Genomic DNA, 24314 nt, shown 5'->3' with positions numbered 1-24314 from the left:
AAAGAATGAAAGAGGACGGTGAAGGAGGGAAAACAAGAGAATAAGGGAAAAATAATAGATTAAATAAGTTTTAAGAGAAAAAAAGGCAAAAAAATAGAAAAAGTTTAATAAAATATTTTGATAATTTAACGTATTTCGTTATCTGATTTAACGGTCAAGGGGTCTTTGTTTCATGATCATGTACAGAAGGTCTTTGTCCCAAAACAAAATATAGGAGAATCTTTGTCACAGACCTTATAGTATAGAGGGTGTTTCTAATTGATGTTGGAGAGAACCTGTACAGTACCTACAATACAAATCAGATCTCCTACCCACATTACATTATAGCTGTACATTAGGCTGTATTTCATTGCAATGTACTCGGGCGCCACTGCAACAGTCTTCCTTTCGGTTGCCCGTTGCAACTTGCCTCATGCAAGAGAATCTCGACTCAACATCAAATAGGTATCATTTCTGTCTAAAAATAAATTTCAGCCATCTGGTCTGAGAGTTTCTATTTAGTTAAAATTCTAAATATTATTTAGCGTGGGCCCATAAAATGGTGCGTCCTGATCTTTTCTACCTTAATACGTGGCAGTTTAGATTGTACCTCATTTCTGTTATGATGAGAGCTTCTTCATTGCATCATGCCTCAAAGTGAAATTCTTCGAAGAGAGAGAGGGAGGGAGTCTGCTTCGGTCAGCTCGTGGGAACCAGCAATAATTCTCAGTGAAAAACTGGTGTCCATTCGAGTTGCTGTTCGGATATGAGTATATGGCGTGAACTCTTTCGCGGCTTCGGGTTTTATCATTCCTTTTCCTTGTTCAAGATGTCTTTCTCTCTTGGAAAATCTGGTCTCCCCCTTCTCTGTAACCATGGCTATTATTCAAAGGTAGCTCAACCAAGTCTTCCTTCTTCGATTGAATTCCTTGTTTTGCTCTCTGTTTACTTTGCATATATGGGTCAATATCTCTGCTATTTCTTTTTTCAGTTACAGTTGAAATTTAGCTTGCTTGAGTGATCTGTGAAGATGGATTCCGATCAGAATTGTAGTTGGTTTGTAGAATATATGGATGATGTTCAAGCCGCTGAATATCTTTGGCCTCCTCAGGTTATTAGCGATCAAGCAGTCTCAGGGTAACTCGTTTATTTTCTTTGTGATTTTTTATCTTTATTATTATTATAGTTGGGTTTTGTAATATTTCTATCTATTTTTATTATTTTAGTCTCTTTAATTTCTGATCAAGATTGATACGGATAATGGTTTAGTCTGGGTTTGGGAGGACCAGGTCTATGGTGGTGAAAAAGAGCTTGTTCCTTTTACTGATTGTTCGGTGTTTTAATTTTTCTTTTTCCGTTTTTCTACTAATACAAATTGCTTGCTTCAAGCCTTTATCTTTGTAGAGTATTCATTTTCTGCCCCTCCCCTTCTGCTCTGGTTATAGAATTTAGATACGTTTACCTATTATGCTTGGAAGTAATTATTTATGGACTGCTGAACTGTTACAAATGCCTTCTGAGTTAAAAAAATTGTTCTGCAGTTTGGGCCTTGGACTTGAAGTTCTGCTGAAGGATGAGAATTGTGCTGAAAAGTCATGCTTGAAGAAGCGGTACATGTCAATATTTCATTGATTCTTGTAGTTCTTTACTTGTTAAATAAATATTTTTTATTTTCCTTCTGGTATTATTAATTTCTCCTACTGTTATCTTTCTAGTGAACTCCTATTTTTCTCATTTGTAAATAATAATATGAGGGCTGACAAGTCGAAAGGATGCTAGCCTCTATTATTTCTTTCTTAGTTGATTAATTATAAATATTATTTGGTTGAGATATCTCTATTATCTTGATTATTTGGTTGAGATATCTCTATTATCTTGATTATTTGGTTGAGATATCTCTATTATCTTGATTATTTGGTTGAGATATCTCTATTATCTTGATTATTTGGTTGGGATATCTCTGTTATCTAGATGCTGCTTAGGACTCAAAGGATGTGTGTTTAGATGCTAAAGAAATGAAAATAAGTTACTTTCACTCTGAAGTTGTAGCTTGTACACGTTTTGGTTCTGAAATAGAATTGCTAATGCCCACTCAAATCATCACTTTTGCAAAACAAACTCATTAGTATCGAGTGTGGGAACTGCGTACAATAACAAATCATACATGATACAAGACTCTATGTCGCTCTTGATAGGTTTTGATGTGTTAAAATTGGAATTTATTTCATGGCAAAGGGTCTGATGAGTCCTCTGATTGGAAGACCAAATTCTATTTGACTACTGATGGATTTCATCATGCTACTTGATGCCACTAAAGTGTAGGAAATACAGTAGCAAAAATTAAGAAGTGTAAGAAATGCAGGTTAGCATATATACAAACAGTATTGGAATACTATATGTTGAACTAGTGCAAAAAATACGAACATATTTTCCAATAGTCTTATTTTATTTGTCATGTGGTTATCTTATGAATCATTTTTCCTGAAAAAATGTTGCAATATATCATTTTGGTGTGGTGGAGAATAATCTAAATAAGTTGGTAGACAGGCAATTGGTACTTTCTCTCTCTTTCCCTCCCTCTCTCCATCCTCCTTCCTCCTCCCTATCCGTCTACATATATAGATGTTCCCGGAATTCCAGTAGAACTGTAGAATCTTCATCAATGACAGGCGGTTGCTTACATGTTTCAGCTTCGTAGATGGAGTTTTCTATGACATCCTTGATATGTTATAATATCCTTAACCAAAATAGTCTTGTAGGTATGTAATGGCATGGATTATTCAAGGTAAATATTGTCCATTCCATTGCATTAACAAATGACTTGTAACTCAGCAAGCAGATAACTCACTGTTAGATCTGTTAAACTTTGGATTGGTTGGATATGCTGACCCTTGTTAAGTAAAATAAATGCCTATGTGGCAATTGTGGGATAATTCTACTTGGTGTCCTTGTATGAGGACTAGTTATGCAATTATAGATGCATATCTTTTATTTTATATGTTTAATTATGCTATTATATGAAGTTCTTTTTATTCTCTTTGATCTGTGCATGCGCATGCACACGCATACATGCGTATGTGTATGCATTGGGAGGAGGGAGTTTTGGGAATCTTTATTGCAGATATTGGTTGACTTGTCTTTGTTTTGATTGATTTGTGGCTTCAAGTCATTCATAAATTGGAGCCAGATCTTGGTGTCAAACTTACAATGTTTATATTAATGTTGGAAACTAGTTTCTGCACTTTTATGTTACTGTTTAGTGTTTACTGAGAAAGCATTATTTGGAATCCTAATCAATTTGTTTATTAATTTTATTTTCCAGTTTTGTGGGTTTTTATAAAGTAAATGGGGGATCGTGACATGGATCTAATATTCTAATATCCTGATGCAATATGAATTGCTTGTATCAGTTTACTACAATGTATTTATGCAGCACTGCTTTTGGATAATTATTCTTATTTACATAATTTGGGCCACTCTAAGTTTTTAGCTCTTAGCTCAGATTATCTCCTTAGCCTTTATTAACCGACAAACATTAGCTTGGTTTTTAATTTTATGATTTTATGGATATCTGGATTTTTAGAATTGGACTTTTGTCAAGCTCAGCTTCCATGACTTTCCCTGACTAAATATCACCTCTTGACAGAGGTCGTATAGAGTCTTCTGCTGGGCCAGGAACCAAAGCTTGCCGTGAAAAGATGCGACGGGACAGGCTCAATGATAGGCATGATAATCTGTGTTCCACTTTTTATGATTGTCAACTAATAATTGTGTTCTCCACAATCTAAATGAAAATGCAATATTCTGTTCTCAGGTTCTTAGAGTTGTGTTCCATTCTGGAGCCAGGGAGGCTGCCAAAGGCAGACAAGGTTGTCATCCTGAATGATGCAACTCGTCTTTTGAACCAGCTACATCTTGAAGCACAAAAGCTTAAAGAAACAAATGATGTACTTAAAGTTACAATACAAAACCTCAAGGTGGTTATACGATGCATTCCTACTGATGTTTTCTTTTATGCACTTGCCCCTCGTACTAGCTAAACTCAATTGCTGCTGCCAATACTTTTCCTTTATTTTTGTTGTTTAGTCCACTTGGTGGCTTTTGTGTCTGAGAACCAAATCTGCTCTTGTGCTCTAATTTGCAAATTTCTTTTTAGAAGCCCTTTCCAAATGCCAAAACCTAGCCTAGTCATTGGGCAATTTTTAGTTCAGAATTTGAAGCTTTAGACTGGTAGTAGCACATTTTCTGTTGGGGCTACACAACAGGGTGTAGACCATCCCCCATCCCCTTAACCCCCCCCCCCCCCCCCCCCCCCCACAACCTGGTGGCAATGGGATTTGATCTGGGTCTCTGCTGTAATGAAGCAGCGAGACTGGTAGTATCACTTGAGGAAAGCTCCTATAAATGGTGGGCTATAGGGTTAGTGGGGGAGTGAAATGATGTAAATATGCCATTTTATTTCTTCATAATGAAAATATAGGATAAATTGTGTAGAAAAGAGGTCTTTATACCCACCCTCTCTCATATTTGGAAAAATAGATGACAGCAGAGAGGCAACTATCTCAAATACCAGGATATCTATGTAGTGGACAAGTGTATGGCTGTTCCCATGCTTCCTGGGATTTATGTTTGAAATAAATGTTATACATGGTACTGAACTAGTTTCTTCTTGTGGGCTTATGTTGGGCAGACAGAGAAGGTCGAGTTGCGGGATGAGAAGGTGAAGTTGAAGGCAGAGAAAGAGAGGATGGAGCAGATGGTAAAGGGCCTGTGTGTTCCATGTCCTTTTGTGCCACATCATACATTCCCTGCAGCTACTACCACTTATTCTGTCAATGGGAAGAACATTCCCTATCAGCCAAGCTACCTGTCACCAATGGCCATGTGGCAATGGATGCCATCTGCATCTTGGGATACCACTCAAGATCATGTTCTCAGGCCTCCTGTTGCTTAGGCCTTTAAGGCTATTTACTATGTCTAGTCCTCCTTTCCTTAGTGTTGTACTTGTATTTGGGTGTTGATGATGGCAATTGAAAAAAGTCTGAATTGCCACTGATCTATTCCTGGTCTTACCACTGCTGGTTCCATCTATCTATGATATTTCTAATAGTAACTGCTAACCTTATCTTTCAAACAAAAAGGGAAAAAGGGAAAAAAGTAACTGTTAATCTTATTCTCATTGTAAATTTTAGCACTCTTTGTTTCCATGCTTTTATTATCTTTAAAGCGGTATTCTTGACCCATTTTCTAAGCTTTTAGTTTCAAGGGTAAAATTGCAGTCTAAAATGAGGTTGGGATGGGAGCTGATTGTATTTGTGATTCAATTAAATTCAACTCAGCCTTAAATCTCAACTACTTGGGGTCGGTTAAGTGAATTTTGTTCTGCCGTTGTGCTCTATCAAGATGCATGTTTGTCTTTCTGATCATTCCTTACCATTTAAGCAATGATGATCTGTACCAATGGAGAGTGAAGTTGGATGCCTGCTTGAATTCCACTGAATTGAATGGAAATGGCTATTCTTTCCAGGAATTTCTAATTCTCATATGGACAGGATATGAAGGCTTAATAGCAATCCTTATAATATTTATTATATATATATAAAGGATGATCTTTACATCCATTCCTAGTTGTGCCACCATGTATATAGGGAAAGAACAAGAAGTCTTTATCAATTAAGTCGGGGTGGTGTAGTTGGTTATCACGCTAGTCTCACACACTAGAGGTCCCCGGTTCGAACCCGGGCTCAGACAACTTATGCGTTTTTTGGGGTAATAAAGCAAATGTAAGAAGGGGGCATTTCAGTGAAAATACAATGGTAGTTGCATTTTAGTAATTTCCTTCATGGTTTAGTGGCATTTTAGTAAATTACAACTTGCATAGTTAAAACATTGGTTATCACGTTAGTCTCACACACTAGAGGTCCCCGGTTCGAAACCGGGCTCAGACAACTTATTTGTTTTAGTCTATTTTTTGCGTAGGCTGTGTTTAGTTGCAATGCAAATAAATTTGCACTGATGCAAAATCATGACAGTGCAAATGATTTGAGTGTAAATTCTGACCTATTTTTTGTTTCAAATTTTAGCTTATTTTGTTTGATTGCAGACAAATTAAGTAAATTAAGACATTAGTAGAATAAAGTAAATTCAAAACAAAATTAAACAAAAAGTTGCATTTTTTGCATTTGCTTTCCCATGCATTTGTATTAGTGCAAATAAATTTGCACTGCAACCAAACACAGCCGTAATAACACAAATCTATACCATCTAAGTGTGAATGCAATGTGAAATGTTTTTTGGACTAAAATTACCTTCTACTTCTTTGTTTGATAAATTGTATAAAAGTCATTTTATTACAACTTTAATGGCTACTAAAATGTCTATAATTGTGTATTTATTCCATCTCTAACTTCCATTATTAATTCCTACCTCATTTAATCCCCTCTTATCTTATATATATATAATAAGGCTTTCAGGCTATAGCCCCTATCATTCAGACACGTGGCTTTTTCAAATTTAAACACATGGCATTTTCTGAGAAGTTGCTATTAAAGCCCATAGCCCACTATCACCATTCACACAAGTGACCTTCTCATTTTCTATAAAGTTAGACACGTGGCAATTTCTGATAAATTATTGCTAAACCCCACAACCCACTACTAGGCTACGACTCTCCACCATCACATGGCCTTCTCATTTTTTCTAGAAAGGTAGACATGTGGCATTTTCTGATAAGTTGTTGCTAAAACCCACAACCCACTACCACCATCTTCAATCCATTCCTAAAAAAAAAATGCAAAAAATGCAAAAGTGGTTATCCACAACCACTTTCAATCCATATTCTAATAATTATTGAAAAGCTATTTATTGAAATTTTAATAATTATTTAAAATATTAACAAATATAAATTTAGCATTATTGATTCCGTAATGCAAATTTAACATTATTGGTTCCCCGTACTTAGTACAGGGTCATTCACTAGTTAAGTCTTACACTTAAGTTATTAACTCTCATTTTCTCTTATTAAATTATACTAGTGAATGACCACGTACTAAGTATGAGGAAGTTAATTATAATATTAATATATATATATATATATGAATAAACATTAATGATTTTTATTACCATTATTTGTTATTGTTTATAAACTGTCATTTTTTAAGACACTCATACAGTCTATAGGTCATAAATTGACCCTTATATGTCAAACCCGTAAAATTATACAGGTCATTAAATTGAACTTTAACTTTTTACTACTTTAATTTAACCATTATTATTATTATTAGTTTAGTATTTAATTTAATTTTTTTGTTATATAGTAATAATATTACTAAGTTTGTAATTATTTAAATATTTACTTAAAATAATTTTTTCAACCAAGTATAGTTATTATATAATAGATTTGTTAATTCATAATTCGCATTTAAGAATAAACATTAATGATTTGGCTTAGCAATTTTAATGACCGTTAATAAATATTGATTATTATCTAAGGTTTAATTACTGCATTTGTTAATTATTATGGGGCATGCTTTGAATAAACATTAATGATAAGTGATGATTGTTATTTCATTTTTTATTATTTACTTAATTAAGTACTTGATGATTGTTATTATTATTATTAATTATTTCTATAAATAATTGATTATTATTATTATTATTATTATTATTATTATTATTATTATTATTTACTTAGTTCAGTAATTTTCACCAATTAAATATTTGATTTTTTTCATTTTGTTAATTATTTATAATAGACATTTAGGGTAGGCTCTTTATTTGATTTAAGAGACTTACCATGTTTTATTTAGACAATGACCCCAAACTAAGTAAGGGGCAACTAAAGTATCATTTTATTTGAAATTTACTATTTAACAATAAAAAAATCAATGTCTTCTTGAGCAACCCACCCCCAAAATAGTATCAGTAACTTTGAAATCATTAATCTATTTATAAAATAGTAAAATTAGATGGATGTTTACAACAATATCACCAATATTGCTTAATAGTTAGGGACATATGAATGGATAAAAAGCATTTAAATGATATCCATTCAAAGAGACAAATAATTAAGAAAATCATTCAAAGAGCTACTAAGAAAAACAATCGATACCAAACAACATTTGCAAATGCATCAATCCTCTAAAGTAAGAGATGAAAAATATATGACTACAATCAAATCATCATCATGTATCGTTACAATCAACTAATAGTATAAATAAGGACTCCATAGCCCATCCAATAGAGGAAACGTGAAAGAAATGATAAAATGAGATCTTCTTGAGTATGGAAGACACCTTCGAGTTAGGTGGCAATGCTTCTTTTGGTCGATCATGGTTATGGATTTTAAGTATAATCTCCCCACAATGCACGTAGACTGAGTAGAATTTATCTATAAGAAAAAGGTAGGGAAACCTATACATAACCTAATGGTATGTTTGAATTATAGGGATTGAGAGATAAAAATAAGAAATGTAGGCTAAGATTATAATTATGGGCATGTTAATGTGCCAAATTCAAGTCAATTAGAATACTCATAGATTTTTAGTTCATTCATTTAGTGGTAATTTGAATATTTTTTTATTCCATATCTTTATCGAGTAATATAGATTAATAATATATTAATTATTATGAAATCATAAATAATAATAATAAGTATATTATTATTACTATTATTTGCTAATAATATATTCTTATTATGTGTGTATTGATTTTGAAATCAGTAATATTAAATTATTATTACTACTACTACTACTACTACTACTACTATTATTCTTCTTCTTCTTCTTCTTCTTCTTATTATTATTATATTATGAAGTAATTAATTTGTTATAATTACGATTTCTAGTTAATTCCTGAAATAATAATTGCTTTTATAATTCTTTTAGTTTAACAATAATGAATAATTGAAAGTTTATAATTTAGATTTCACTAAATGAAATATTTATTTGAGAATAATAATAGTATTAATTATAATACTTATAATAATAATGTAAATAAGTAAGACTAATTATATATTTGTAAAATAATTAATATGAATTAGTATAAATATAAAATGATTATATCCCAATTAATAATTAAAATTATTAAAATACTTATTAATTATCACTAATTAATTAACATTCCAAAGTAACAATTATCATTGTTATAATTAAGGAATTAATTATCAGTAATTAATTTTTATCAAGAATCATTATTATTAGTAATAATTAAGTATAGTTATTGATAATAATAATATAATTATATTAATTAATATAAGTGTTAATTATAATTACTCACAATAATATAATTAATTATTTAATATAAATGTATGAATTATAATTTTTGATAATAATTCTAATATAAGTAATTAACATTAACTATTTATTTTCAAAATAATTAATATGAGTTAATATAAATATAAAATGATTGTTTCTGAATTATTAATTACCATTATGAAAATTGTTATTAATTATTATTAGTTAATTATCATTCTGAATTGATAATGAGAAATATTATCAGTAATTAGTTAATATCAGTAATTAAGTCTTATCAATAATTATTATAAGAAATTATTATTAGTGATTTAATATTATTAGTAATTAATAGCTGGAATTAATTAATTAGAAGTCATTAATTATTATTAGTATACCCATATCTTTCAAAAAGTTGACTCATCACCATTGTCATCATCAATGACAACAACTTGATAAATACATAATTTGATAAAAATAGATAAATATCATTAATTTATTTTTTATCTTTTGGAAAACTGAATAAGAAAAAAATAAAATGGTTAGCATTTCAAAAGAAAAATTATTTGGATTTTTGCAAAAAAAAATGAACATAAAAAACCAATTATTCAAAAATTATGTCATTAATCAAACAATAATTAAAATTATTCAGTAAATAATAATTTTAAGAAATTAAAATTAATAATTAATTATCTATCTGATTCAAAATGGGTAATTTCAACAAATAATTTTAAATAATTAAAATTTTCTATTAACATTTTTTTAATAATAATCAATATTATGAATAAATTAATAATTATGAAATCAGTAATAATAATAAGTATATTATTGTTATTATTAACTAATAATATATTCTTATTATGTGTGTAGTGATTTTAAAATCAGTAATATTAAAGTATTATTATTATTAGGGGTGACAACGAGCCGAGCTCGAGCCTATAGAGCTCTGCTCTTAATTACCATTATGAAAATATTTATTAATTATCATTTCAAATTAATAATGAGCAATATTATCAATAATAAATTATCAGTAATTAAGTATTAGCAGTAATTATTATAAGAAATTATTTTTCTGAATTAATAATGAGCAATATTATCACTAATTAATTATTATCAACAATTAAGTAATAGCAATAATTATTAAAATAAATTATTTTCAGTAATTAATTATTATCATTGAGTAATTATTATTAGTAATTAATAGCTGAAATTAATTAATCGGGAGTAATTAACATTAATTATTATTAGTAATCAATGGCTGGAATTAATTAATTAGTTTAGTAGTTAAGAGTAATTAATAACACAATTTCATTTTTTTTAGGAAATTATTGAAAGTGGAAGCTTCCCACTTCTCACAACTCTTCATGGTGGCGGGCTCCACTCTACATGTTAGTGGGTTCTTTTCTTGAACTACCACTAATCAGAATTTGACACGTGTCCATTTTGTTTAAATCTTTGGAATGATATGTGTCTGAATAGAGGAGAACCACATGTCTGACTGGGGGAGGCTTTGGCCTGAAACCATTCCTATATATATTATATTTGTGTCAATATTTTTAACAATATAAACTCATATTCTAAATTTGACTAAAAAACAAAAACACTTTTAATCCAAGTGGTGGCTAAGCAATTCAACCATCTCAACCAAATTGATTAACTTATGAAGTCATAGACTCATGGTTAGGTAATAAAAAATTTAAAATAGAAATACATATAAAAACTTACAAAAAATGCAGAAAAAATTAGATACATTTATGATTAATAAACAATATTTTTTATGATAAGAACAATAATTGTTTTTATTGGTAATGAAAATGAAATACATAATTTAAAAATGATAAATAATTAAATAAATTTATTATTTGGCAAAGATTAATAGTTCAAATTTTGGGTCAAAACATGTTAACCTTTCATGTCATAAATAGATAATAAAAGTTAATAAAATATAATAATACAAAAATGAAAAAAATACATAAATTTTGCAAAAAAACATTTAAGCACGTGTATAATATCATATATTTATCATGGTAAACAAGAAGTAAGTGTGACATATTAGAATTATTGTTACACACAAAAATACAAAAAATCTATAGAAAAAATTGAACACATCTATAATTCTATATTTACACTACCATTAAAAATATGAATAAGATTATAGAAATTTCTTTTGACTAAAATACTCATTTTTAAATTTAGTCTATATTTACTTTTCACCCATTCAATTATTTCTATTTAAATCTTACATTTTTTTTTGATAAATTAACCAAAAAAAAGTTACACCAAACAGATTAAATATCAATAAAAAAATATAACCAAGCAAGCAGGCCTATCAATGATATTTGAAACTTCACAACTCGATCCGATTATCACATATTTGAATGAGGTGTCTATGTAATCAGATTTAGATTTACAAATTGCATTCGAATAATAATAAAAAACAAAAAATAAAAAATATGTAAAGTTTATAGAAAAAGTTGGATACATTATTACTATCATTATCATCATTTAGAATTACCACGTACAAAGCACGTGTACACTTATTAGTTATATATAAAAGTGTAAATGTATTATAGCTTTAATGGCTATTATAATGACCATATATATGTATTTAATCAATTTATAATTATAAGGCTTGAAAATGTAACTTTAATTATTACTTTCCACCTTATCTAATTCGTCTCATTAAGTCTTATACTCAAAGGTATTAACTATCATTTTCTATTATGTTATATTTCACCAATAAATGTACTAATTAAATCTATGTCAATATTTTTAACAATGTAAACTCATATATTTTAAAACTGGCTAACAAACAAAAACATTTCTTTATCCAAGTGAAGGCCAATCAATTAAACCATTTAAATCAAATTGATAAATCTATGAAGCCATAGTTAGGTAATACAATTTTTAAAATAGAAATAGATATAGAAAATTACAAAAAATGCAGAAAAAATTAGAGACATTTATGATACTTTTATTAATCAAATTAAAAAAATAAGTGTAATAACAATATTTTTTTATTGATAATGAAAATGAAATACATACTTTAGAATTGACAAAAAGTGAAATTATTTTACTTTTTACTACTTGGTTAAGATCAATAGTTTAACTTTTAGGTCAAATGTATTAACATTTAATGTCATAAATACATAAGTGTTGCAAAAATAATCATTGAGGCACATGTATATTATTCATTAATTATCACATTAAACACAAAGTAAGTGTGACATATCGTAATCAGATTTGGATTTTGCAATTTGCATCTGATTAATAATAAAAAGCAAAAATAATATAAAAAATAAAAAAATACATATTTATAAAAAAATTTAAATGCATTATTATTATTGTTATCATCATCTAGAATTACCATGTGCATGCTTAGTAGTGTAAGAAGTGGCAATTTTGTGAAAATGCAAAGGATGTGGCATTTTAGAAATTTTATTGATGGTCTAGAGGTATTTTAGTAATTACAGTTTTCATATTACAAATAACAGTACCCTATAACCGTAGTGACCAAGTTCGGGTGGTGTAGTTGGTTGTCACGCTAGTTTCACACATTAGAGGTCCCCGGTTCGAACCCGTGATCAGACAATTTATGCGTTTCAATAAACTAAATTTTGCTTAACAAATCAAATTTAAGGAGGGGCATTTATGTGAAAATACAATCTAGTGGCATTTTAGTAAATTCATTGATAGTCTAGTGGCATTTTAGTAATTGCAATTTGCATAGTGCAAACATCAAAACTGTCCCCTAACATGCGAAATCATCCAACGCGTTTAGAAAACTTTTCTTTCCTACGTTCTTCAAATTTGAAGTTGGAAGACGGCCCTTGGCTAAGCGAATTTTGATCGCGGAATCTTCTTTCCCAGTTAATAATTTATAGGGAAAAAAGCACTGCAACTGTGATCGAGGTTATCTGCCAATCTTTTAGGGGTTGCGTTGAATTTTTTGAGTTGGGCGAACCAATTCTAGGGTTTTGTACTGAAACATAGATGGATTGGGGAAACGTAACTGCGGAAGATCTGATCGATGCGCTTCGTGAAGTGGAATGGTCATCACCTCCTCGCCCTCTCACAGAGTTCTTCTCGAAATTCACCGTCCCTAGATCGTATGCTAAATGGAACAGCCGCCTCAAATGCAATCTCTACTAGTACGACCCCTTTTCCTCCCTTCTTTACTGGTTTTGCAATCCGGTCAAAAACCCTTGTTCTTAGGCAATTTCGTTTTCCATGTAATTTGAAAATTTGTCGGCATTTTATTTCCGATCATTTGCTTTTTATGTCTGTCGTTCGACGATCGCTTTTCTAACTTGCTATTTGATTCTTTACGTGTATTTGCAGTTATCGGACCAATTACTTCATCATGATAATCTTCATTATCGGTAAGATCAGAAAGGTTTTTATGATTGCTAGAATGCCTTTAACTGCTGTGTTGGATATCTTTCTAATTTGCTGTTTATACTTTATTTACTGCAGGGATGGGATTTCTAAGGCGGCCACTTGCTATTATTGCTGCTCTTTTAACAGCACTGAGCATTGCTTTCCTGAATGACAGGTATCGTATTTGCTCTCTGTATGTTTGTTTTACCACGTTGCTCCTTGATTGAATCAGTCCATCTTTGTTCTGGTCTCTTGTAATAGCCAATTGCTTTCCAACAAAAGTAATCATTTTATTTTTTGATAATTGTCCAACAAAAGTAATCATTAAGAACCATATCAGATATATCTTCTAGCATTGAAAAGGGATATAACCATTGCTGTGTTCTCTCTTTGGCTCTAGTTTCAGCTAGAGCAGAGTATAATGAGCAGTTGAGTGTGTGTTTATTGCAGTCATTTTAATCAAACTTCTCCTACTAAAACAAGAAAAGATCAATTCTAATTAAGTGGACCATCGTGACATGTTCCAATGCTCAGTTGGAGGTATTCAACATCCCGATTGAATTTGTATTTTTGCTTCATGAGCATATAATTTATCTGCACACAATGGCCTTTCGTCGTACTGGGACCCATTTGCCATTATAAGGGAAAAATTTTCCATAAGCATTTTAAGAATTTTAGAAATTCTACTGAATAAAAAAAGAATTTTAGAAATTCTTTACATTTCCAGTAAGCTCACTAAAGAAGGTAACTTGAAGGCATTCTCAAAATTTAACAATGGGTATGCCACTGAAGAGAACAGAATGGTGGAACAGGATTTACATAGCTGACACCATATCATGTAGGATACTTCAATTTTTAGTGTAATTTTTGTATCTGATACCGTATCCAGCTGTTTCCCTGATGTATCTGGGTAACATATGTTGGGACTTGGGACAAGGCTTAGATGACGATGATAGCAATTCACAAGTAATATTAGTGAAATTTGAATATTTGTTGAAAGAAAAGCTTTCTTTCAGTATATCAATTTATATCATAATTTTAATCTGTGTGATTAATTGGGTGCATGTGCACGTTGAAATTGTATACTCTAAGATGCATCCCCCCTAGGTTACTACTGCATTTTTGCTTTGATAGATATTCTGCTGCCTTGATCCCATGCAATAGTGAGGTCAAGAGGGGCCATCACCAAGTGAGAGGAAGAAAATTTAGATTTAGGTGGTGAAAGGCCTAGTCCAATTAGAAGTAAGAAGAAGCTAGGATTATGATTTTGTAATAGTTCAAAATGGTACTTGATGATTTTAGAAGGAAAGAGGAGCTCCCCCCCTCACTCCTTTTTCCTGCAGATTTACAAATCACAAATTATACTAATACGTTACGGTTTTTCAAAAATAAAAAGTAAGAACCTCTGTTACATGAATGTTTCAATATTTTATTTTATTTTTTCTGGATAAATGACATGAATGCTTCAATATGGTTCTGTGTCTTTTGTAGACTTAAAATTTTGGTGTAAATCTTTTGTCCAATACTTTAGACATGTTTATACATGGCTAACATCTATACTACATTGATGGTTAGAGCCGTTAATCAGGATCATTGAATGCATTAACTTCATTATTCGTTATGATATGTGGAAAAATGTGCCAACTAATCATTCGTTACCATCTTTTTATTTCTTTTATAATAACAAAAAGGTTTCTGGAGGAAGGCTTCATGAAAGAAAAACAAAATGCAAAAAAGAAAAAAGAAAAAAAAGAGATTCTTAAACACTTTAGGTGTTGAAGCATATTGGGGAAACACTTTAACGTAAAAATAATTTGGAAAAAGAAAAGAAAGCATGATTTATGTAGGGTTGAAAGAAAAACATAACTTCAATAATGGGACAACCGCAAGAAACATAATGAGAGAGAGCAAATATTAGCTTATTCATTTGTTCATTAGATCTTTCTTTGCATTTACATCACTTTGGTCCGTGTTATTATTTAATATTTATCATCTGTGTAGAAATCATTTTGGTTATTTTGTCCATATATTGTTGTTGACAACTGGTTTTACAGCTTTGCAGTTACTTTTAATGAGAAGGTAACAAGAACTGTGAGACAGTTCTCTCCACATTTAGCTGCAAAGATGAGACCTCCTGTAACGTAAGTGGGTCTGCATGCTTTTTGTGTCTTTGGAGCAAACAGAGTTGCTGCATCTAACAGCTGAATTTTTTCCAGGCCTGTTATTCGGGGACGCCCATCACCTAAAAGGACAATTCATATATGTGGATGGCCACGTTGGATGTTTGTATTGGTATTTTCAGCAGGTATTTGACACATAGATTATCTCCTATGTCTACATAAATAGAAATAATGTCCCTTAATGTTGATTAATTGATAACCTTTTTCTCTTCCAGCCAGTTGCATCCTATGGATCACTTCTTGTGGTCTGCTTACAGTTCTATGGGCATTTGTCATTGGCCTTCTTGGTATGGTATACTTGGCTTTCTTTATAATTCTTTCAACTTTCTTTTTTAATTTTTTTATCCCCATCTAACTATGCCATCTCTTGCAGCCACTCTCCTTCATGCAAGCTTTAGAACACCTAATCTGAAAGCACGCCTTAACACATTCCGTGAGGAATTCCGTGCAGTATGGCGCAATTATAGTGAACTGTAACTGGTTGTGCATCCTGTGGAGTTCATAGACGTAAGTAATATATTTTAGAACCTTCCTCATTTTATTCTGATTATTAATTTGATATTTGCATGTAGAATTGTATCTTATTCTTTCATTTTCCCCCCTCTAGGTGTTTCCTCCTTCTTCCCTGGACAAGGGGAAATAACAATCTTGATTTCTTGGTTGTGAATCTACGATGTTTTTTTTTTGTTCTATATTTTCTGATGGATTCCCAATAATTATCTTCTAGTGGGATGTACTATGGTCCTGCTTAATTTCTAAGTTGACAGTTAAATAGGTTTTTTTGCTAAGTTAAGAATTTTATATTTAATAAAAAATGAAATTAGATGCTGATTTCCAGGAGCTTCTATGTAGTAAAGCCTGCACATCAAACAAAGTTTTTGTTTGTAATTTATTTTTGATAATTACTTTTTGTTTGTAATCTTCATAATCATCATCCAAGCATTATCATCTATGCTACACGAGTCCTGTTTTGCCATTCCATTCTGTTCAATGTCATATCCATTGTGAAATTATGAGTGCTTAAGTCATTTCTTACTACTTTGATCCATGTCTGTTTTGGTCTGTCCCTAGCCCTTCTAGCTTAAACTTATAACAGATCGCTTCTTATGGGTTCCGCAGGTGGTCTTCTATGCACATGACGAAACTACCTTAATCTACTTTCTCTCATTTTATCACTTATTGGAGCTACTCCTAGTTTTCATTGAATGGCTTCATTTCTGATCCTATACTATATAATTTTTCCACTCATTCATCTCGGTATATACATTTTTCCCATACAAATCCTTTTGGACATGTTGTTTCTTGACTGCCCAACACTATGCTCCATACAACATAACTGGCCTTACAACTGTTTTATAGAATTTTCCTTTTAATCTATGTAGTATTTGCTATCACTTGAGACTTCGGATGAACCCCTCCATTTTGTCTTTCTTGCCCTAATTCTATGGGCATCCTCTTCCTCAATGTTAGAGCTGTAAAGTGGGCCATGCCGCCTGTGGGCTGGCACGGCTTGGTATGGCCTGGCACGATATTGGCCGTGCTGAGCTTGGGTTTTGAGGCCCGTGGGCTGGCACATGGAATGACAGTGGGCCATGCCGGGCCTGACCTTTTAGGGGTTCTGAGCTAGGCAGGCACGGTCCACCCAGGCCTGTGGCTCGCTAAGGCATGGGTGACCTGCAAAATCGTGTCATGCCGGCATGGCATGGCCCAATTTACACCTCTACTCAATGCCTCCTTGTTATGAGTTATCAAACCAAGGTACTAGAAAAGGTTCACATTAACTTATCTATGGTCTCCAATCCTAAATGTACCCTGGTTTGCATTCCTAGTAATATTATATATACATGGCATATATTCTGTTTTATTCCTACTTGTTTTAAAGCTTCTTGTTTTTAAGGTATTTGTCCATAAAAAAAGATGTGTTTTTGTCATACCAATAAAAAATCTAATTGTGTCATAAGATCAAAACTATTAAACTTAGACTGTTTGCGTTGGGATGGATTGGAAAACGAGTGATGTAAATCAAAAGTTCATCTGATACTTTCTGCAACCAATGGTTTGACCCCCAAAAGTAGTCCAAGTAATATGGAGAGCAGCAGATTTTTATCCTCATTTTTTTTTTTTGGTTTTGATTGAAAAACTAATCCTGGAACCTCTTTTTTTTTGGCTTCCATCTTTCTTTTCCACTTCTGTGTCATTCTGCACTCCAAATCCAAACCCAGCCTTGCAGTGTTTGGGTGTTCATATAAAGTTTTTATTCCTTGGTGAAATTAACCTGTGATGGAGAAAATGTTGCAATGGACTTCATGGATTTTCATTGTGCTAGTTTAAGTGTAACACATGCATAGATCACCATGTAGCCAAAGCATAATTCCTTCCTGAAGCATTGACATGCAAACTTGTGTTTCCCGTTCTTTTTTTTTGATAATTACCCGTTTTTCCTGTTCATATAGACCAGGAATTATTGATAATCAGCTAAGTTTCTTAACAAAAACCTTGTTGAAGTCTTTATGTTGATTTGCTATCTTTGACCATCCATTATATCAGTTGTGCCTTGAAATGGACTTGCCACCATAACTGCTATGTGCAGTGTTTTATATGGTGTGCCTAGGTGGACAGGAGTGCATCTCACTTCAACCCAGGTGCCAGCCCCTTTCAGAGGGTGTGTGCCTGGTGCACCTTGTGCTTTGGCCAAGGTGTGAGCCTTTTGTAAGTTTGTTTCTATGGTTACGCTTTTGTAATGGTTTATTAACTTCCAAATTACCTTGGTTCTTCTGCATTAGTATTGGTGTATTAACCTTTCAAAGAAAAAACAAAAACAAAGTCCTTTTAACTACCTGAAGCTTTGGTTGTGGATAGGATCTAAGAAAGTTTTCCACTTAAGAAGGAACACCAATACAACTGATTTTTTATCCTTGACCTTAAAATATAATGGACTGCGGTTAATAATCATAAAACCAACCCTTTATATATAGATTGGGCTAAAGAGTCAATCATTGAAAATATCTCTATAAAAGTGGTCAATTGGATAAAATTATAAAAATATTAGTGTATTTTTTTACATCTTTCACTAAGGCTGACATCCTTAGAAAATGGGGCACAACCATTTCTTGGGGGTGACCTAGTTGTACTGAAAGAAACTTGGGGACAAGTGACTTGTGTTAGCCTATTAAAATGCCAATCAAGATCTTTGTGCATGTTACTCTTTTATCACAGTCAGTAAAGTTACCAATCAAGAAAAAAAGGGTTGGTGGCATTGCTTCTAAACCCCCCACAGAGGCTTGTTTAGACTTGCCTTAAGGTCTATCAGTGTAAAAGGCCCTAAGCTCCTAGGATTAGGAATACAAGAAGTCTAACATGACAGTAGCCACTTGAAGTAACGCAACTAGGAGATAAAAACAACACATTGGAATTTTTTCATGCTTTAATTATCGAGTGCTTGAAGCACTTAGGTACAATCCACACTTATTTGCTTTCACTTTCACTTTGTTTTTTTTTATTTTTTTTATTTTTTATATTATGCTTGTGTAGTTTGACTAGCGATAAGAAGCTTTTTAAAACATCCAATTTCCTTCAAAATTCAAGTTTTCATTTTCTTGTTTTAATTGTTTTTTTTTTTTAATTTTTAAATTTGCACCTTGCTTCATTCAGGCTTGTCCTTGTGCCTTGGGCACTAAAGGTCCTTGCACCTTTCTTGTGCCTCTCACTTGTAAAACACTGTTTATATGTTGGTTTCTGTTTATTGTACTCTATGTTCATTTTGTCCCTATCAGTTACTATATGTTCAGTCTTTTACCTTTTATGATCTCACAGGTATAATTTTCATTTCTTCATTCATTCATTTTTTATTTGATATATTTCTGCTCTATACATCTGTGCCAGGAGAGATCTGAATTTGGCTGAACCAATTTTCTCTAGTTGATTCACATTATTGGGACAAAATATTTCCTTACATCATTGCTTTTTGTAGCCCGTGTTCTTGCCTTCTGCATTCAGTAGTTTTAATTCAGTCCAAAACCTTTGCCTTTTATTTTAAGCTTGGCTTTTTCTTGATCAATTTATTTTTGCTTAGTAACAAACACCGGCATGTATTTATTTTTTGATGAGTAGAAGAACCAATACAAATATTCCTTGTCTTTTTAATTTTCTTGTTACCATTTTCCATTCATCTGTTATTGGAATTATTGTGGTGCAAGACTGAACATGGATATATCCTTGATACAGATTGCATTTATGTTCTAGATATTTTTTGCATTGCATGTCACATGGGTACAAAGAATAGGGTATAGTTGGCCTAGATATATATGGAAACTATCACATTACGTCTTCTCCCAGTCCTACCTCCAAGTTCACCTAAGCAAAAATAGCAGAGAAAAATAAAATTCAAGGTTATGTTGCTAGTACTGGATATCCTTTCATACAATGGCGAGGTGCCCATTTGGGAGGGGTCAAGGGCAGCGGATTCTGGCTTTCTGAGGTGGGCCTCACACAGATAGCCTATAAGCTCTCTTTGGTGAAAATCTAGAGCCCAAATTGGCCGCCTATTAGTCATTTTAAAGGCTGTCTGCTTCAGCCTTTTTGAACATCCTATCTGGAGTGCTTCAAAGCTGCTGAACTAGCTTAGTTGAATCTTAAGCTTACCCTCCCAAACGGGCCCATAGTTTAAGAGTTAAGTTGCTTTGCACAAATTGGGGTGTTGGATGAAACTGTTGAGAATGTAAAACTGGCATTCAGATAGAAGTGGTACTCTTTACTCATTCTCCGGCTACTATATGTTGTAGTCTAACCAATTGCATTTGCCCTTGCCTAGGAATCTTCCAATTGGTTGTGAACTATGAGTTGGTATTCTGAAGTTGGGCTTAGGCACTTAACAGCTGCTGCTGCTTCTGATGTTCTTACAAAAAGCTGCTGTAGAAGATTCCCTCCTGTAAGTGGAAGCTACATATCTGTATAGGCCACTGGTTGTAAATCTTTCGGAGAACTTATTTCTGTAGAACTTGAATGTCTCCCAATTTTATTGGTAATCACCTTAGAATTTATAAATTGAAATTGTAAGAAATATTGGCCAGCCAAGGGTACTTTTTCTTGTTCACCAGGAGATTATCTGTTCTTAGATTTGGTATATGTTGACTATATTTTGTTATGTGGGAATAAATTTTGATTTATAGATGCAACTGTGTTCCTTATCCCCATTTAAGATCGACGATGGGGCGGAATGGGGCCTGGTTTTATGGGAAAAATTGCCACCCCTAAGGTTACGTGTACTTGCCAAGAAAAAACCAGGTTTAACTATTTACCATGGTGCAAGAAATTCAACTACATAAGGTTAGGCTAAAAGCCCATTGAAAATGTAACAAATCCCCAACCCAACCTGACCCTAACTACACCCATAGTATTTACCAGAAAAACGGAAAACCACTTGTCCAGTTGTCCAAAAGTCAAGAATTGCAGTGCTCTGCGGTGGATTTTGAAAGCCCAATCAGATCTTTTGAAGTCTTATAAAATAAAGGGAAAATTCCCGATGAGTATCCTGTACTTTGGTTTGAGTGACAATTTGGTCCCCAAACTCTAAATGTAACAATCTGGTACCCAAATTCTTAAAATATGACAATTCAGTACGTGAACTATTAAAATGTGACAATCCAGTACTTGTCATTAGTCAGTCCGTTAATCAGTTGTTAAGTGATATTTTAAAAATAAAAAATGCTCTTCAAAAGCCATTTAATTCTCTTTATCAACCATCCAAACATTGACAATAAAATGAATAGTCCCAAATTTTAGATTCTTCTATTCAAAAAAATTGGTGATTGTTTATAAGAATCTAAAATTTGGGACTGTTTATTTTATTGTTAATGTTTGGATGGTTGATAAAGAGAATTAGATGGCATTGTTAGAGCATTTTTGACTTTTCAAATGTTATTAACGGTTAATTAACAGACTGATTAACGGTAGATATTGTATTGTCACATTCTGAAAATTTGAATACTAAATTATTGCATTTTAAAGTTTAAGACCAAATTGTCACTTGAGCCAAAGTACAATGTACTGATCCGGAATTTTCCGTAAAATAAACTTTTTGAAAGTAAATATGGACAGTGATTTCAACTTTCAAGGATGGATAAAAAGCATCATTCGATCCGTATCTTTTTTTTTTCTCTTTTTGTTAGATAAATGATCTGTCGGTATTGTTGACAGATTTTGACGGTTCTTTTGTAAGTGCAAAGGCAAAGGCTGGCTCTTTTAATGCGATTCGCCGCTGATGATGGGAGGCCAAACCAATCACAGGGGGTTTATCTTTTTGTGACATGTGGCAAGTGTTAAACTAAAAGAGTAAAAGTGCGGGTTGAAGTTTTTTTTTTTTTTTTAAATACGGGTTGAAGTAGAGCTGTTAATGTATTAGATTTTTATATAATCCAATCTGATTTGATTACAATGTGAAGTACAACGATCCAATTCAATCTGAATTTTAAATATTACCAGGGTACTTGTGCAATTAAGTATTAACCAAATGATAAGTGGTATTTATGACCTGCAGGAAGCCAAAGAGATTACTATCATCGTGCTGTGGGACGTTTGTGGGGTGGAGATGTAAATTCAAGCGAAAGCAGATATCCCCCTTGTGAGTTCAGATCTGTTACCAATACGATACTTTTAAAATTGTCCAAACAGACCATTGCAACTGCACATTGGGAATATCTCGAACAGTATTGGAAGTGTTTTGTTGGCAGCAGATCCTTACCAAGACTTTATATCCAATTGAGTCAAATTCAATTCAATATTCATTTCAGCATCAAGGGGACATTAGTACAAGTAATGATTATTAAGGTAGAGTGAACAATTGAAGTCATAGCTGGACCAAGTGTAGTGCCAAAGTGATATTATTTAGCAAGCCTCGTAATTATTATTAGAATAGACTGGTTGGAGTAAATTTTGTACGTTCACAATTTTATTTTAACAACAAAGAAAATACCATCCTTCAGCCACCGAAGCCTTCTCTTCGTTGTTGTATTTGATCTTATAGATGGTCATTGAATTATCCACTTCAATCCAATAAATATGCTTTTTAAACCCAATCCAATTCCATGAATTTAAAGGATGTTCAAATCAACCTAATTGGATTGGATAAAAAATTGAATTCTTAGATGGCCTTAATTGAAGATGATTTTGAGGGTCTTAATGAAAACTGCTAATTATCTTTATGTTTGGAACCACTGTTTTTTCTTGAAAGGTGTTTTTTGAAAAAAACTGTGCTGCATTGGCATGCTGTTTTTTCAGAAAACATTTTATTTCCTGTTTGGGACCATTGATGCTGCTGCCACATAATCATTTTTCAGTGCTATACTGTTGTCCTAGCAACTGCAAAAAAACGAGAAAATACTACACCTTTCTAATTTTCAAGGTGTGGTCTGAGAAAACATTTTTTTTAGAAAAATATATAACCAAGCATCAGACTTTACCTAAAAAACAAATTTCAGATTATCGGTTCCAAACAGTGGCAAAAATTTGAAGTCCATTTCACTTTAAGAGACACTTTAAAAATGGATGAAAGCATAAATTCTATCTTCTCATCCATGATAGGAAATGGAAATGGTGTTTCCCACCTGGCGGAGTTTATGGGCTGCATTAATATTCAAGGCGAACGGTTTGGATTTCCTTTCGAAAATGGTAGTGGTTTTAATTCAGTGTTTTTATTTGATCCACGAATCCTACACACCCTCTTAGGCGGTGTTGGTTGATGATCACAACTATTAATCTATATAAGCATGACATGAGTCTCGGTGATGCAATTCAAAAAAATATTGGCATGAACCCTAGAAATACTAAACATGTGAAATGGACTCTTTTGTTTTGTTTCAAGTCTATTATTTATGGATTCTGGTGTTCTCATTTCTCTGTATGGTTTTCATCTTTACATTTATTTTTCATAAAGAACAAATAAGAGCTGGCATTGTCAAAAACTGAGAAGATCCAGGTGGCTAAATTGGTCTGGTAGGCTGTGCTTTTCGCTGGATAAATTCAGAAATGGTGAATATAAGAAATAATTTTTTTTTTTTGGGTCCTGTAGTGGGGTGCGAGAAGCCCACCTTACCTTGAGCTGATATCATGGCTTCGCACCATAAATGCGTTTGAGAATAGGATAGCATTCTACGTACTGAGTTGAATTGAAATGACATCTTCCTATCAATTTCAATTGCTTCGATAATTTGAAAAGGATTATCTAAAATAAAGTTACCATGCATTTATGAACAAGGTATTAATAAGATCATAAATGGACCCATTTCAGGACTTTTTTTCAAAGAAATGCGATCTTAGTTATTAGTAAATGTGCACGTGCCTTGTATTGGACGTGTCAGTTTCAAAGATATGACGAAGATAAAGAATATTTTAGTGTTTTTATTACAATTCATTTAACGAAGAAATGTAATCAAAGCATAATATACTCGTGGATATATTGACAATATTGTCTTTCAACCTAAAACTCGTGGTTGAATAAAAAAATTGGATGTTTTCACTTGATCATATTTTTTGAGTATGTTTTAACATA

General features: G+C 32.2%; 2 protein-coding genes and 1 non-coding gene across 3 annotated transcripts; all 3 read left to right on the top strand.

The window, feature by feature from the left end:
• The first annotated feature begins 710 nt into the window (after window positions 1-710).
• Window positions 711-5225, top strand: LOC104597085 (transcription factor ILR3-like). Its single transcript, XM_010258481.3, has 6 exons — window positions 711-871; window positions 971-1116; window positions 1521-1589; window positions 3626-3703; window positions 3794-3956; window positions 4670-5225. Exons 2-6 carry the CDS (start codon window positions 1010-1012, stop codon window positions 4931-4933), a joined length of 681 nt encoding a protein of 226 aa, XP_010256783.1. The 5' UTR covers window positions 711-871; window positions 971-1009; the 3' UTR covers window positions 4934-5225.
• Window positions 5226-5656: 431 nt separating this feature from the next.
• Window positions 5657-5730, top strand: TRNAV-CAC (transfer RNA valine (anticodon CAC)). Its single transcript has one exon. It is a non-coding gene; the product is annotated as a tRNA-Val (tRNA).
• A 7192-nt stretch (window positions 5731-12922) lies between these two features.
• On the top strand, window positions 12923-20943 carry LOC104597086 (PRA1 family protein A1-like). Its single transcript, XM_010258482.2, has 8 exons — window positions 12923-13360; window positions 13551-13591; window positions 13686-13764; window positions 15644-15730; window positions 15806-15894; window positions 15985-16056; window positions 16143-16276; window positions 20580-20943. Exons 1-7 carry the CDS (start codon window positions 13203-13205, stop codon window positions 16244-16246), a joined length of 630 nt encoding a protein of 209 aa, XP_010256784.1. The 5' UTR covers window positions 12923-13202; the 3' UTR covers window positions 16247-16276; window positions 20580-20943.
• The last annotated feature ends 3371 nt before the right edge of the window (window positions 20944-24314 follow it).

This window comes from Nelumbo nucifera, chromosome 2 (genome assembly GCF_055504915.1).
Source record: "Nelumbo nucifera cultivar China Antique chromosome 2, China Antique-T2T, whole genome shotgun sequence".
Classification (NCBI taxonomy): domain Eukaryota; kingdom Viridiplantae; phylum Streptophyta; class Magnoliopsida; order Proteales; family Nelumbonaceae; genus Nelumbo; species Nelumbo nucifera.
Note: the sequence above shows the minus strand (reverse complement) of the source record. Positions and strands in the feature narration are given on the sequence as shown.

Coding starts and splice junctions, on each gene's coding strand:
- LOC104597085 (XM_010258481.3), top strand. CDS start 1,010: ATGGATTCCGATCAGAATTGTAGTTGGTTTGTAGAATATATGGATGAT. Junction 1,590..3,625: donor AAGTCATGCTTGAAGAAGCG/GTACATGTCAAT, acceptor ACCTCTTGACAG/AGGTCGTATAGAGTCTTCTG. Junction 3,957..4,669: donor TTACAATACAAAACCTCAAG/GTGGTTATACGA, acceptor TATGTTGGGCAG/ACAGAGAAGGTCGAGTTGCG.
- LOC104597086 (XM_010258482.2), top strand. CDS start 13,203: ATGGATTGGGGAAACGTAACTGCGGAAGATCTGATCGATGCGCTTCGT. Junction 15,731..15,805: donor AAGATGAGACCTCCTGTAAC/GTAAGTGGGTCT, acceptor AATTTTTTCCAG/GCCTGTTATTCGGGGACGCC. Junction 15,895..15,984: donor TGTATTGGTATTTTCAGCAG/GTATTTGACACA, acceptor TTTCTCTTCCAG/CCAGTTGCATCCTATGGATC.